The sequence below is a fragment of the Drosophila miranda genome, chromosome XR, assembly GCF_003369915.1.
Source record: "Drosophila miranda strain MSH22 chromosome XR, D.miranda_PacBio2.1, whole genome shotgun sequence".
In the NCBI taxonomy this organism is placed as follows: Eukaryota; Metazoa; Arthropoda; class Insecta; order Diptera; family Drosophilidae; genus Drosophila; species Drosophila miranda.
The window spans coordinates 16043244-16057250 of NC_046674.1; the positions used below are offsets into that span (position 1 = coordinate 16043244).

The 14007-nt window shown below is 41.2% G+C and overlaps 2 protein-coding genes across 3 annotated transcripts in view; both read left to right on the top strand.

Annotated features, from left to right (window-relative positions):
- The window catches only part of LOC108152159 (solute carrier organic anion transporter family member 74D), a 28345-nt gene that overhangs the window by 374 nt on the left and 13964 nt on the right, over positions 1-14007 (top strand). Inside the window, exon 2 of one of the 2 annotated variants that reach the window (XM_017281279.2) lies at positions 923-1087. The gene's annotated coding sequence lies outside the window, so the exon portion shown is untranslated. Of the gene's footprint in view, positions 1-452; positions 1088-14007 lie in introns of those variants that run through there. The other variant, XM_033386461.1, reaches the window with a different exon arrangement.
- LOC108152164 lies at positions 7502-7960 on the top strand. The gene has a single exon (XM_017281283.2). The coding sequence runs from the start codon at positions 7546-7548 to the stop codon at positions 7873-7875; it is 330 nt and encodes a 109-aa protein (XP_017136772.1). The 5' UTR covers positions 7502-7545; the 3' UTR covers positions 7876-7960.

Here is a 14007-nt window from a genome sequence, read left to right on the forward strand (position 1 = left end):
AACATTGATAACAGTGGTGTCAAGGTGTATTTATACAAGGTTGGGCATGGCATCTATCTGTTCTACTATTATTATATGTATGGCATCAGACAAATATTTAATAAATATTAATATGAATAAATGTGGATATGTTTATGCATCACCTTGTGTGGAAAACACCTTGCACAGCCCAAGAAGAGAGAGAGTGCAGCGTAGATAGAGATTCACTCTCGCTGCAAGCGGCAGCGCCGTTCTAATTGCAGCGCTAACATTGCGTGCGCGTCGCTGCCGGCTTCAACGCCGGCGTCTGCTGCGCTGCTATCTGCCTGCCGATCGTGTGTGTGTGTGTGTGCGTGTGTGCGTGTGTGTGTATCTTCGAGGCACACATGAGCCGCCGCAAGTGCATCTGTATGTGTGTGCATGTGTATCTGTGTATCTTCTTGTCTGTTTCTGTCGTATAAATTGAGCCGCACTTTGTATTCTTCGTGTTTTTTGCCCAGACGTCGATGTAAGCGAACGCGTCGCTCGTTTCGGTTTCGGTTCCGTTTCGGTTTCCAAATAATTTTCATAACTACTTAAAAGATACAGAAATTCTTTGCAAAACTATCTGAAAGATACATCAAAGATAAAACCTAGTTTAACAATTTTCGAATGCATATTTGGTCTTTTTTTTTTAAGTGCAAATTCCTCCTTCCAGTGAGTGTTGCTTACGAAAATTCCTTATTCGAAATTAAAGATGTTTAAAATTGATATCTAACAAATTCTCAATTGGCTGTTGTGTGAATGTTTCCTCTTCTTTTTTTTATCTATCTGTACACGCGTATATACAAATACAGAAATACAGAATTTAATTTTTTCTATTATGTGTGCAATTATTAAATAAATATACGGCCTCCCTCCAATAAAATATTTTGGTGTGTGAAAAAACAAAAAAAAAATACAGGAAAAAAGTGCGGGGCAGAGCGGAGAAGCCAGAGCCAGCCACAAATTAAACGCGTAAATTGCGTGGCAAATTCTGAATGAAAAAATAATAGAAACAGAGCCCGTGTCCGTGTCCGAGTCCGAGGAACGGAGAGCGAGAAGAGAATCAGAATCAGACGAGTTAGGCGTAAGTACAGCTTAAATAAATATATTTATATTTAAGTATCAACTCATCTAAAAAACTATCTGAATGTTGGATCATAAAGTTTTTCATTATATTTTACGGTATTTTACCATTCTATCAATCTATCAATACAATTACAAATCTTCTCAATAACTTAAACATCCAAAAAATATCCATGGAATGACCTGATTTTATTTGTTTCTTTCTTTTTTGTGGGCACTGAAATTTCCCTTTTTAATGAAGCCCCAAAGAAATGAAAACCAAAATAATTCTTTCAGTCAAAAATATGTCTATGCATTCATCTTCTTTGGTTCTCTTCTCCCTTGGTTGTATTGTCTTTTGGTATTTTCGGAGTGCTCTTCGCAGGCGCCAGAGAAAGTGAAACACGGATCGGACGGCCTACAAAAATTATATGCTATATTGGGTGAAATTTCTTAAGTGTTCCCCCAAAAAAAATGAATGCTGTGGCAGCTGAAGGGAGTGGAGGGGATGGGCAATCAGAAAGCGCACAAAATACACAGGAAAATAATGATAAGAAACGAAAGACGAAACGAAAAAAATCGAAACCAAAAAGAACATGGAATACATTCCATTTCTGTCCGTCTCTGTCTGTTGTCTTCATCTCTGCCTCTTTCTCTCTCCTCTCCCTTTGTAATTACATGCCGTAAAACCAAAATAAATACGCACAGATAAAAAAGATACACAGATGCAGATGCAGACACAGATACAAGCGGTTGGGCGGGCCCCAGCGTTGTCCTCTTCTTCTGCGCGGTCTGCCTGGCGAAATGCATTAAAATAAATGCCCGTACGGGATCGGTCCACGCATTCCCATGAGGAAACAACAATGCAATGCGCACAACCAGAACAACAATCAATAAACGTTGTTTAATCAAATGTAAATGTTTATACCGCAACCCAGAAAACTCCGATCCGATGCAGAAACGGAGAGAGTTTCACTTTTGTACCTCAATTATAAGAGTAGAGTGTTTGTTCTGGCCAGAAACAGAAACCAAAAACCAAAAACCAGAATGGAACAGAAAACATTGTCTTCCATCTGACCCACATCGGGTTCGTTATCACTGATTTTTATTATCCATTTACTCGTACTCTTGTACCCGTGGTACTACAGTGTATTGAATGCGTACACATCTTTAGAGTCATGAATTTTGGGATTTCTGTCATCTGAAAGTGACAGAGAAAATACTCGTTCTGAAATGAATGGGGAAATATGTTTACATATAAATGATATTTGTATCCTCAACTTCGATGCAATTAATACCTCAATATCTGAAGCAACTCTTAACCAAAAGTTTCCATTGGTACACCCAGAGAAATGGAAATGAAATGTGAATATTTAGCCTTGGATATATGCCAATAGATCTACTCCGAAAGTGAACATTCTAAAAAGAAAGTGGTTTTCACTTACATTTTGATATATGTATATATTGAAATATTTCAAATTTAAATATATTTCATGAAATATAATTTAATACATTATATATATCTTACAGTTTTTTATATTTAGATTATTAGATTTTTGTTTATATCAGAGTAAATTCTATTTAATTTCATTATGTTTTTATTTCAAAACCGAATATTTCATTTCACTATAAGTGTGTTTCTTTTTGGCATACCATTTTTCTCTGAGTGTATGGATTCTTAAATCCCAAATGCCATTTCCTCTGCTTCTCCCTTTTCTGTGTCTGTTTCTGTCTCGATCAATAAATGATCAATGGCCCAAAGCCATTCGGTTTCGGGCAAAACTCATTTCATTTTGTTTTCTGTCTCCGCTCTTGGTTTTTTTATTGTAGGTATGGGGCAAAGCAACAGCCTAAAAAAAACTACAGAATTCACCTGTAATAACGTCGCAGAAAAAGGTCCAAAGATGAAAAAGGCAGACAAAAACAAGAATACTGAGTAGAACAGAAACAGCAGCAGTTGAAGAAGACTGCCAGAGAGAAAGAGAGAGAGAACGCGAACCCGAAATCAGAAAACCAGAAAACCAGATTTCCTACTAATTTAAATTCTTGGCATACAAAAAATATTCTAAAAAACAAAAAAAAAAACATGAAAAAAGAAAATAAAATGAGTTTCGTGTATTGATTAACGAAACGAAGCGAAAAATGTTTTTTATTGGCAAAATATTGGCAGAGGCAAGAGTTCCTCGTATATAGTACCGTACCTCTCCCTAAATGCTCCACTGATGGGTTTCCGGCGCTTCCTTTGCGCTGGCTTTGTCTCTGACGGATTGACATGTTGCTGTTTCTGTTTAGCGGCTAAAAGCAAATTTCTTCATGCTATGAAAAATAATACCAAAAAATTCTATACACAAAGAAGATATCCATATATACATATGTATATCCAGAAATCCAGAATTCACATTTCTTATAGAATTTCCTTTTCTTTTCGAGCACGTGTAAAGTTGTTTACTGAATCAAGCGGATCTATAGATACACACTCGTATGTATATTATGGGATGGTGTCTATCGTATGTATTTGGCATTATGCTAATCAACTGAAGAAACAAATACGCTCCCCGCTCAACAAAAAATCATCATTAATTATGCATTTACTCGTATGCGAGGCGTCTGACTGCTGGCTGTGACCACATTTGATATGAAAACCTCGATTCACATTTTCGAGAAACTGAAAGTTGGCCTAAAAACATAGTTAGGAATTGCCCCTGGGCCGGTCCGTGCATGTGTATCTATTAGATTGGGATGGGGTTGGGGTTGGGGTTGCCGTCGGAGTTGCGGTCTGGGTCGTGCCCATCGCTTCATCCAGATGTGATTTGTCAATTAAAAAAATAAGATCTGATAATAGAATATAATGGAACACGTGCTAGAGAGGTGAAGGAATATCCCCTGTTCCGTTTAACACATATCAAATAGGATTATAAGCACTCCCAAAGGTAAAAGTACAACAGGATATATCTTGGTTTTAAATTAAATTTTTAAGGAATTAAGAGCCGTCTGTCTATTGTATATTTTAACCGAAAGTCTGTTAAAGTTCTTACGCTTTCTCAGACCTCTTATGAAGACCCCATTCCGCAATGCCAGTCATGAATATATATCACGCATTCTCTATGGACACGCCCTCACTTGAAACATATCTAGATTGGGGCCTGGGACTGGGACTTGGACTGTGACTGTGACTGGCAACAGTTTGAGAACGATTAACAAACCACAAGAGTCGCACTTGACTTGCTTAAAGCTAAGATGACATACAAAAGAAGATCACTCAAAGGCAAGCCTAGAGTAGCTGGAAGGCACAGCCAGAGCTAGAGACAGAAGTGCCAGAAATCTCCGAGAGGAAGGCGATGCGATTCATGCATGGATCATCAGCATCATCAACGGGGGCCGTACAATTACCGCACTGTAACTACTACGCAGCATCCGCAATAACAAAATGTAAACGAGCTGCGTGCAAAATCGAACAAAAACCGAGGCATTTCTCTATAGATACAGATACAGATACAGATACACAGCGCTCTCACACATGTATACAGACAAAAAGCGAGTCTCCAGCTTGACAGGCCCCATGGTATGGTCTGGTCCCCCTTCATCTCTGCTCCTCCTCTCCACTGAGCGACTACTCATCTGGAAGCTTGTTTTGTGCTGCGCTGCGCGTCTTTAGCAAGTGATTTCAATTTAATTGACAGTCCTTGAACTTGACTTAAGCGCAACGCATAACACAAACAGCAATAACAATAAAAGCAGCCACAGAACAGCCTCTCCTCCACTCTCGATTCTCGATTCTCTATGTTCTTGGTTCTCCATTACCGTAGAAGTAGAACTCCTCTCGACTGAGACTGAGACTGATACTGAGACTGAGACAAGAATTGTTGTATTTCCTCTTTCTGGTCTGTTCTTAATAAATTTGTATGTATTTATGAAATGCTTTGAATGATTTATGTGTAAAATATATTATGCAATTGTAATATATTATTAACTTACATATTTGTTCATTAAAGAAATTTAAAAAACTTCTAAGAAATATTGTTGAAGAACAATAGAGTATTCACCAAGAATGGATTAGCTAAAATTGTATCGGGTGTAGACCGAATCAAAATCTTTCCCATCCCATCGATCCCGAAAGAGCTCGTCTTAGCCAGATACTTCTCACTGCTCCGGCTCCCCTCATGGGCCATTTTCTTCTCCGTCTTTCTTCTTCCTTTGTTGACAAACTTGGAGAGCAGAGACCACACAATAAACGGGCCAAAAGCAGCGGCAGAAGCGTCTCCGTTTCTGGCCCATTCGTGATTTTATTGCTCTTTTCGTCTTCATACAATATTTTTTTTTGGCAAATAAATCTTTTTTAAAACAGCCAGAGAAGAACAGAGAGGGAGAGATATCTCTATATATCATATATGTATATATATATATAATATTGTATACGGGAGGTACGTACATATATGTGAACGCATTTGTCTATATATTAACGTATCATCGCCGCATATATAATTTATTTTGAAAGCGTGCGTACGCCACGCATTTTTTTCGCTGTCTGTCTGTCTTCGAACCTAGACAAATGGCTGCCCCACAAGACCAGAATACATATGTACATACAGCAAATATATAAGTAAATATGTATGTATGTACATATGCTATATAGGCTTTCATTCAGCGCCACCATCGTACCACTCTCAATGAATTTTGATATTAATTGTTTGGAGGGGGACCATAAAAAACATCAAATCCAAATGTGAAATGGTCGTTTCAGCACCGCCGACCCCTCCGCCCACTAGATTCTCGGCTAGATCTATAAAAATGTACCATTATGACTCGACAACTTCTCAGACATCGACACGTGTATTGTATCTTGTGTTTGTATCTTTTCTCTCTTTTCAAGCCTTTCTAGCCTTTTGGCTTGCTTTGGTTTGGTTTTCTATTTCACATTGTGTATACGCCCCGAGGGCCTGGCAGCGATACCAGATAAATAGCCAGCAGGTGACAAAAGATGTAAATGCATAACTTGATATTCAATAGATAACGCCGCACAGACCAGGTAAATGAAATCTAAATCGAATGGAGGAGACCTAAGCGACGGCACATGCAAACAACTTTCACCTGCAAATGATCTACACCCGGAGAAAAAACAGCCCTGAAATTTGTAATGCTTACACTTGGATTTAAAAATGCATACCTTTGCACTACGCTTGTATTTGAAACCCGAAAATTTCATTTAAATGTGCGTGTGTTGTTTTTGTGAGTGTATGTATGGACTGGGAAACATACAGACAGAAAGACTTTCGCATTGAGATCGCTTGCCGAGGGCACCAGTACGCACACATATAATTACAGCACTCGAAATTGTGATTAGAAATCAGTTCTCGTCGAAAGAATTGAGAGACAAACTGTATGCTATACACATACATATGTATATAGTATATCACCATTTACTTTCACAATCATCAAAATTCAAGTTCATGGCAAGCCGTTCAGCATTTGGCAAAGGTTTTTTCTTTTTCTACTTCGGGCTTGGTTCCGATTAGGCATTCATTTATGCCACCCGAACTACTAATCAATGACGCTGTGGTCGCTATCTCCAGGGCCGATAACTGACGCGGCAAGAAAGCTATAGAAAAATGTTTCAAAGAATTGTGCGTGTGGGTTGGCACCGAGACCAGGAGCCCGGGGAGACGATACGCACGGGAAAACTAAAATCTTATTTTGATTTCTTTCGTTTCTGTGTCAACGAACTCATTTGAACTAAATTCTACTTAATGATTTTACAGAGTCGTTGTTGCCTTCTTGATAGTTTCTTGTGCGTGTGTGTGTTGTGTTTTTATAGAGCTCTCTTTTGGCGTTATCTAAAAGCTTGTTGCGTAGGCCGATTCGAATGCGTTTAGAAAAGAAAAGTTATTATGGACAGGGCGCGCCCTCTTTTCAGCTGATTAGAAGCAGGTTGTCCGGAGAAAAATTTTAATAAATTAACTAACAAAGAGACTCCATAACCCTTGAAGGATCATCATGATGCTATGGCTCATTTCAATAGCATGGAAGAAAGACCTCGCAACATGGGAATTATTCTTTAAACAGTCATAAATTCGTCTGTTACTTGTTCTCTAAAATCCCGAGCAGTGTCTTCCTTTGTGCTTGGAGTCCTGTCTTCATCCTAAAACCTAAACATATGTAAATCCAAAGGTATCCTCAATGGTTCCCCAAATTCTTCTGCTTATGACTTCACCTGCCATCCGACTATGTTCATGTCGCCATATAGTCTGAAAAACAAAGCATATATAAATGTATGTGGTAGAGATAAGGAACCCCGTATTGGGGATGCACCTTTCGAAAAAAAAACCACCCTCGGGGGCAGATAAGAGAAAATGTCATCTCAAAATAGGATTCCCCGCTTCGAGGTAAATCCCATGTTCAATTCTCTTGTTACAATTCTCCTATAAAAGCTGCAACCGATCCCTAGATCGACATCAGTTGTATTCTACCATCTCACAAGCCAAGATGTCTTCCAACAAGTGCACCCTCGTGGCCGTCCTCGCCTGCTGTCTCCTGGCTCTGGTGTCTGCCTTTCCCCAGCCGGATCCGGAGGAGTACTACGGAGGAGATCTGTCCCTGGTTCGCCACGTACGCTCTCCCGAAGGCGGTTCTGTGGTTGTGGAGGCCAGCAAGGATCCGCAGAGAGGCCGCGAGGCCAGCGTGCAGTACAACCAAAATCTGTATTCCAGCCGCGATGGGCGTGGCACTGTCGATGCCTATGCCCAGGCAAGCCGCAATTTCGATTACAATCGCAACGACTACGGCGGCGGCATTCAAGCCTCCTGGAAATTCTAAGGAGTAACGGAGATATAGTACTGGATGGAATGATCTAAATGAATAAAGACAAAATATATTACATTAAAGAACACTTATAACAACAGATGGTTCACAGATCTCTCTGAAGAAAAACTGTTTCCAAAGCACAAGCATGGGCTTCTATGTCATTTCTGTTTGTAGGGTCCCAAGCGCCAACTCAACTGAAAAGACCTCAAAATGAGGGAGCAGCAACGGGGAAAAGCAGTTGATAGAGCCGAACTATGGGCTACCCTTCATACGCATTACCCACATATTGTTCCACTGCAGTACCCCTTCTTCCGTTGTAAAGTGGCTGAGACAACAGATGTACCGCTTCCTCGAGGGTAAGCAAAGAAGTACTAAAAACTCACGAGTCGTCGTCGCCTGAGGGGTCAATGCACTTCCCTTCCCATCGACTTCCCCCGCCCCCTCTCCCACACTGCTGGCGTCGTTGTGTAACCAATAAAAATTGATTCTGTTGCGTGCGGGGGGACAAACACACACACACACACACACACACACACAGAGAGAGAGTGAGAGGGAGACTGGGAGAAAGAGGGAGACAAACACTATAAGAAAGTCATTCAAGGGTCCGCCTGTCCGCTGCTTCTGCCACTGTTGCTGCTTCTTTCCTGCTGCTGCTGCTGCTGCTGCAATTGGGGTTGGCGCTGGCTTTTGCTGCATTTTATCGCTTCTTTTTTATCTACTTAGAAGTGTCTGTGTGTGTTTGTGTGTGTGAGACAGTGTGGGTGGGTGTGTATGCTGCTGCTGCTGCGTTGCATGACTAACTGTAATTACTTTCGCTTTCCGTTCGACCAGCTGGCAAATCAATAAAAATACCCAACGCGAGTACAGAATGTAGTACACTGAACAAAATGGGGGATGGATAATCGTTGAACCATTAAGATTCATTAGGAATTAATTTTCGTTTAATTGGAACTTTAAAATATATTTAAATTATTAAAGTATACTATTCTTTATTTGATTCTTGATTTATCACACTTAAATAAACAAATTAAATGTATTTGGTGCGAAAGAACTTTTTTATAAAAGACTTTTTAGCACAAATCTCCTTATGTTCGCATTTAAGACAGAATAAGTATTTAATTAAAAAATTGGCGTGCTATTTTGAATGTGCCATTTTTCGCCGAGTGTAGATTTAACAAGGGAAGCTTTTCTTTAGGTGTACACGAAATACTGGTATTTGACCCGCTTGCACTTTTTGGGGATCTCCTTAAAGTTTTTTGTTCGGGAAAGCGACAACAAAGGCATCGTTAATGAAAACCCACGAAAAGGAAAACGAAAATAAAATAAAAAGCACTGCATACGAAAATGACTTTCCATTTTCATTTAACAATAAGCAATCAATTGCAAGTTCATGGCACGGCTAACGATCTATTAGAAGAAAGTAAAAACAACTAACGAAAGGAGAGAGACAGAGAGAAGTAGAGAAGCAGAGGGGAGGGAGCACCGAAAGGAAGCAGAAACAAAAGAGACAAGGCTGAGACGCCTACACTGAGACACGCCGCTCCACGAGGTGAGTGCAGCTGTCAGCTGTTGTGAGCGAGAGAGATGGAGAGCTGGAGAGCTGGAGAGCTGAAGAGCTGGAGAACTGGAGAGGGATAGAGCGGTGGGAAAACTGCAGCAGATGCAGACGCCGCGCGACTCGACTCAACTCCCAACTGGTTTTTCATTTTGACTCGGAAAAACCACACATTGGCATTGCCCCGTTGCCATTTTTAGTGGCAAAAACTGACTGCATCATAATGAAAGTGAAATGCATTGCAAAGATGGCAGTTACCAGATGCAGCACGGACAGAGCGACAGAGAGAGAAAGAAAGAAAGAAAGGGAGAGGCAGAGGCAGAGGGAGAGCCAGAGAGTGGCAAGTAAGTCAAGTGCAGCAGCATCAACTGCAGCAGCAGCAGTAGCAGTAGCAGTAGCAGCAGCAGCAGCAGCAGCAGTTGTTGCAACATGAAGTGCAGCCGCCATAAACGAGCTGCAAAACATGGATTGGAATGTGCGCACGCGTCACCGACAACTCCATCGCGTCGCATCGCATCGCATCGTATCGCATCGCATCGCCAACTCGTCTTCCGGCCCGTGGCGCCTGCTGCTCACTTATTTGGCTTATTGAGTTAATTGGCTACATGCGAGAAAGAGGGTTAAGCAAGCACAAGTGGCTAAATTATGTCAACAGTAGCATGTACAACGCATACCACACCTACATATATATGTATGTACATATGTACGTACGTACAATACATAACGCATACACGCGCACAAATGCGTACCACCCCTCCATCTGCAGGCCAGTCCGTCCAGTGTTCAATGTCAGATCAGCAGCCCCGAAGGTCATTGTCGGTTGCAGCGATCGCATGCCTTTCCTCTCGGATGTTTATCTGCCTCCGACAGCATGGATACACATGTATGTATGTACTTATGTACATATGTATGTATGTATGTCTGGAGTTCTGGATCATTGTAATTGATTCCAATAACATGAACAGCTCTCGACCATTAAGGCTTGGCATGCCCTTTGCATTTGCGGTAGGGCCGTGCCATTCGTACAATCAAGAGGATCGGATCTCTGAGTCATGCTCCATTTTTTCTTTGAGGGTAGCTTTCACAGAGTTGCCAGATCTCCAGTAGTCTCTTCAGGCAACGCAGGGGAATTCCCCCAAAGATGAATTCAGACAGACTCGTAAACTTTTACAGAGTTCCCATAGATGATAAAGCCTGCATCCTTGTGTGTTATCTTCATAATATTTGTATAATTTATGCACCGCAGTGGGTTTCCCCAACTGCAGTTTCTCTTGCCTTGCATATTTGATGCGCCTGCTCTCGGCTCAATCAAGTCATAATAAATTAACCTCTATTTGTAAGCCAAGTGAATAATGCAAACAGCTAACAGACAGCCGAACACAATGCAACATCAATTCACTCTTCTTTTTTATTGTTTTTTTGGTTACATTTCACTGATTTTGAAAGTGAACGCTGGTCCAGGCGGTGGCGGCAGGCGGAATCACGACTTTGTGGGCAGAGCCTCTCTCTCTCTCCCTCTCTCTCCCTCTCGCTCGCTCTCTGCACGTCTGTTACTCTCACTTGCAGTACAGTAACAGTTGCTAAAATATCCACCCATTAAGCAGATTATTAATATTGCCACCATTACGGAGCTTTCCCTGTACCTTTTTTTGGTTAGTTAAAGAATTCTGGAAGCTGATCCTCTGTTACTTAAGCTGTCCCTCCCCGCATTCTCTCTTCTTCTGTTTAATTCTTCTGAAGGATACAGGTTCTGTTGATGCTATTAAGATGTCCTCTACTGTTGGTTTTATCTCTCTGTTACTGCCACTGTTACGACTGCCCCATGCCACCGTTGCTGCTGTTGCTGCTGTTGCTGCTGCGTGGGTGAAATCCAAACAGACATAAATTTGGCGTCGTGTAGCTGCCGTTTTTACTTACTTTTCCATCGCGAGAGCAAATGAAGCGAAACGTGGGTTACGGTTTTACTTTATTTTTCGGCTTGTACATCCACATCCACTGCTCTACGAGTACATGTACGATATGTACATCCACAGCTGCTGCATATCTTTTTGAGTTACATATTTGCCACGTCTCTGTGGGGCCGGATAGACAGCGACAGCGACAGCGACGCGCCGCGACGCGACGCGACGATGTGAACGTCGGCTGCGTAGGCAGGCAGGCCTCTCTGTGCATCAGGTTGACCCAGTTTTCGCTTTCTGTCTTCGTTTTGGCTATCTTTTTTTTGTGAAAATTATACGATATGCAACTCTAAGTAGACTTGTTTCATGTTTGTCCGTTAATTTATGGCACTCACTGTGCCGGGCAGCCTCCCAGCCTCCCCCTGTGGCAGCTCTCAATCAATTTAGCACACATTTTCCCGGGCCTGGACCCATCAGTCAGTCGTACGTGCAATATGTTCCATCTCATTTATTCAATTAAATACCACGTAACTCTGTGGCCACACAATGCAATCCATCGCAATTCCTACTAAACTAGTTTTTTAACATCCATTCTTTCCATCTCCTTTCGCTGTTCAACAGAACGATCCGCAGATACAATGTTGCAGATTCTACTTTGCAAATGCACTAATTTGAGATACAATGTCGAAAGGTATTCTTAAAGTAAAGCCTCACATTTGACTACATTTATGATGATTACTTGAGTGTTTGTTGGACTACAGCGGGGCGTATACGTGATGTGAGTGTAGGTAGGGTAGGGTGTGTACACGTAATACTATAAGTCTGACAAGTGCTGATGAATGGGCAAAGTGGTACAGGTAACAGAAGTGGAGGATGCCAACCAGCTGAATGATAAAAACAGTGAAGTAATAAGTTTTATATTTCATCTCCCTAGATGAAGAATGGCTTTTTAAACATTAAAAATACAGCTCATAAGAACAGCTTCTACAAGGGCATATGTACATACATACATACATACATATGTATGCACAGATGTATATAAATCCTATATGTAAATAAGAGTGCGTCAAATGGTTAGACCCCTCTCCCTCATGGCTCTTTCCTTTCACTCAAGCGAACTCATTAAATAATTCACACACAAATGAGAGCCAAAACAGACGCCCCCGACCAGCACAATTGCGCATATTTAAATACCACCCCCCAATGGTTCGCTAAATAGCAAACATGTTGCGCTTTATGATACTATTTGCATTTTGCAACAACTACAACAGCCACAGACAAAATTACAACAAATTGGAATTGGCCGTTGCAATGTGGGTTGGTCGCATGCCACACATACACACACACATGGCAAGGTAGAGGAGAGGAGAGCAGCCATAACAACAGGCAGAAAAGTCAATGCACTTTGCACACACACACACACACACACACACACACAACCACACATACACACACACACGAGAAAGTGCAACAAGCGTGAGTAAGAGCGAGAGCGACCGTTAGATACGACCATGTGTGCGTGCTTCGATTTTGCAATAATTTCATTTTCATTTCAAATTGGAATTTCTATTTGGAAATCTCTGGGGAGGCACACACTGACTGAGAAGAGAGAGATGCAGATACAGCGGAGATCTAAAAATAGGATTCTACGATGGAGCTGCATTTTCCAATCTGATCCTATTATTTTACTATTTATGTCACCATAACAGTTATTGTTCGATTCCAGGTTTTAGTTAGTTTTGTTTTGCGGCCTGCCTTTAAATCCCTGTCTAGACCATTTTTCCACGTAAATGCGCAATAAGTTTTATGTTGTCTGTCTGTCATCTCACCCCCAACCAACTTCCCATTTACTCTCCTTTCACATGAGAGAAAGCTTTTGCCGAAAAAAAAGCTTTTGAGGGTTGAATTTTGGCACGATTTCTTTGTGACAGACACTTAATCATTTGTTGTCGTAGGTCAAAGTACGAGTCAGGGGATGTAATTGCGTCAGCGAAGCAAATCAGATACAGAAACACCCATACACATACACATACATACATATGTATGTCTATGGAAGATTGAAGCCACATGCACATGTACATATGTATGTATGTACATATGTATATATTTTTGTACATTTAAGCAAGACGAAGCTGTCCCTCAAAGAAGCTTTTAATCTGTTGCTCCTACTGTATTTTTCCTATTGCACCTTTGTGGTTTTTTTTACTAACTTTTCTTAAAACCTACCAAATGCTACTCTTTTTCACTTAAAAGTGCAGCAGAAAGTGCAAGTAAAGAGAGAGATGTCTTCTGCAGCCGCTGCTGCTCTCCCAGATGCAGTTTCTCTCTTTGTCTCTTGCTCTCTTGTTGCTGCGCTGCTGCTGCTTCTGCTGCTGCTGCTGCTGCAGTTAAAAGAGCTTTAGCAAAGAGAGTGCGAAAAATTATTGGAATTGCACAAAGAAAAGTGAATCGAGAGAGAGCGAACGGGAGAGAGAGAGAGAGAGTGATGTGTAGTGGTGAAGACAAGCTGTGAGGGAGGAGTGTAAGTGTACCAGCTCTGCTCTGCTATTGCGATTGTGTAAGTTTTACATGGCACAGACACACACAGGCATTCCTCTGCCAAAATAAAGACAAAAACTTGTTTTATTTTCTGCTATTTATTCTTGCATTCTGATTAAGCAGAGGGTGGGGTGTGTACACTATTAAGGGGGC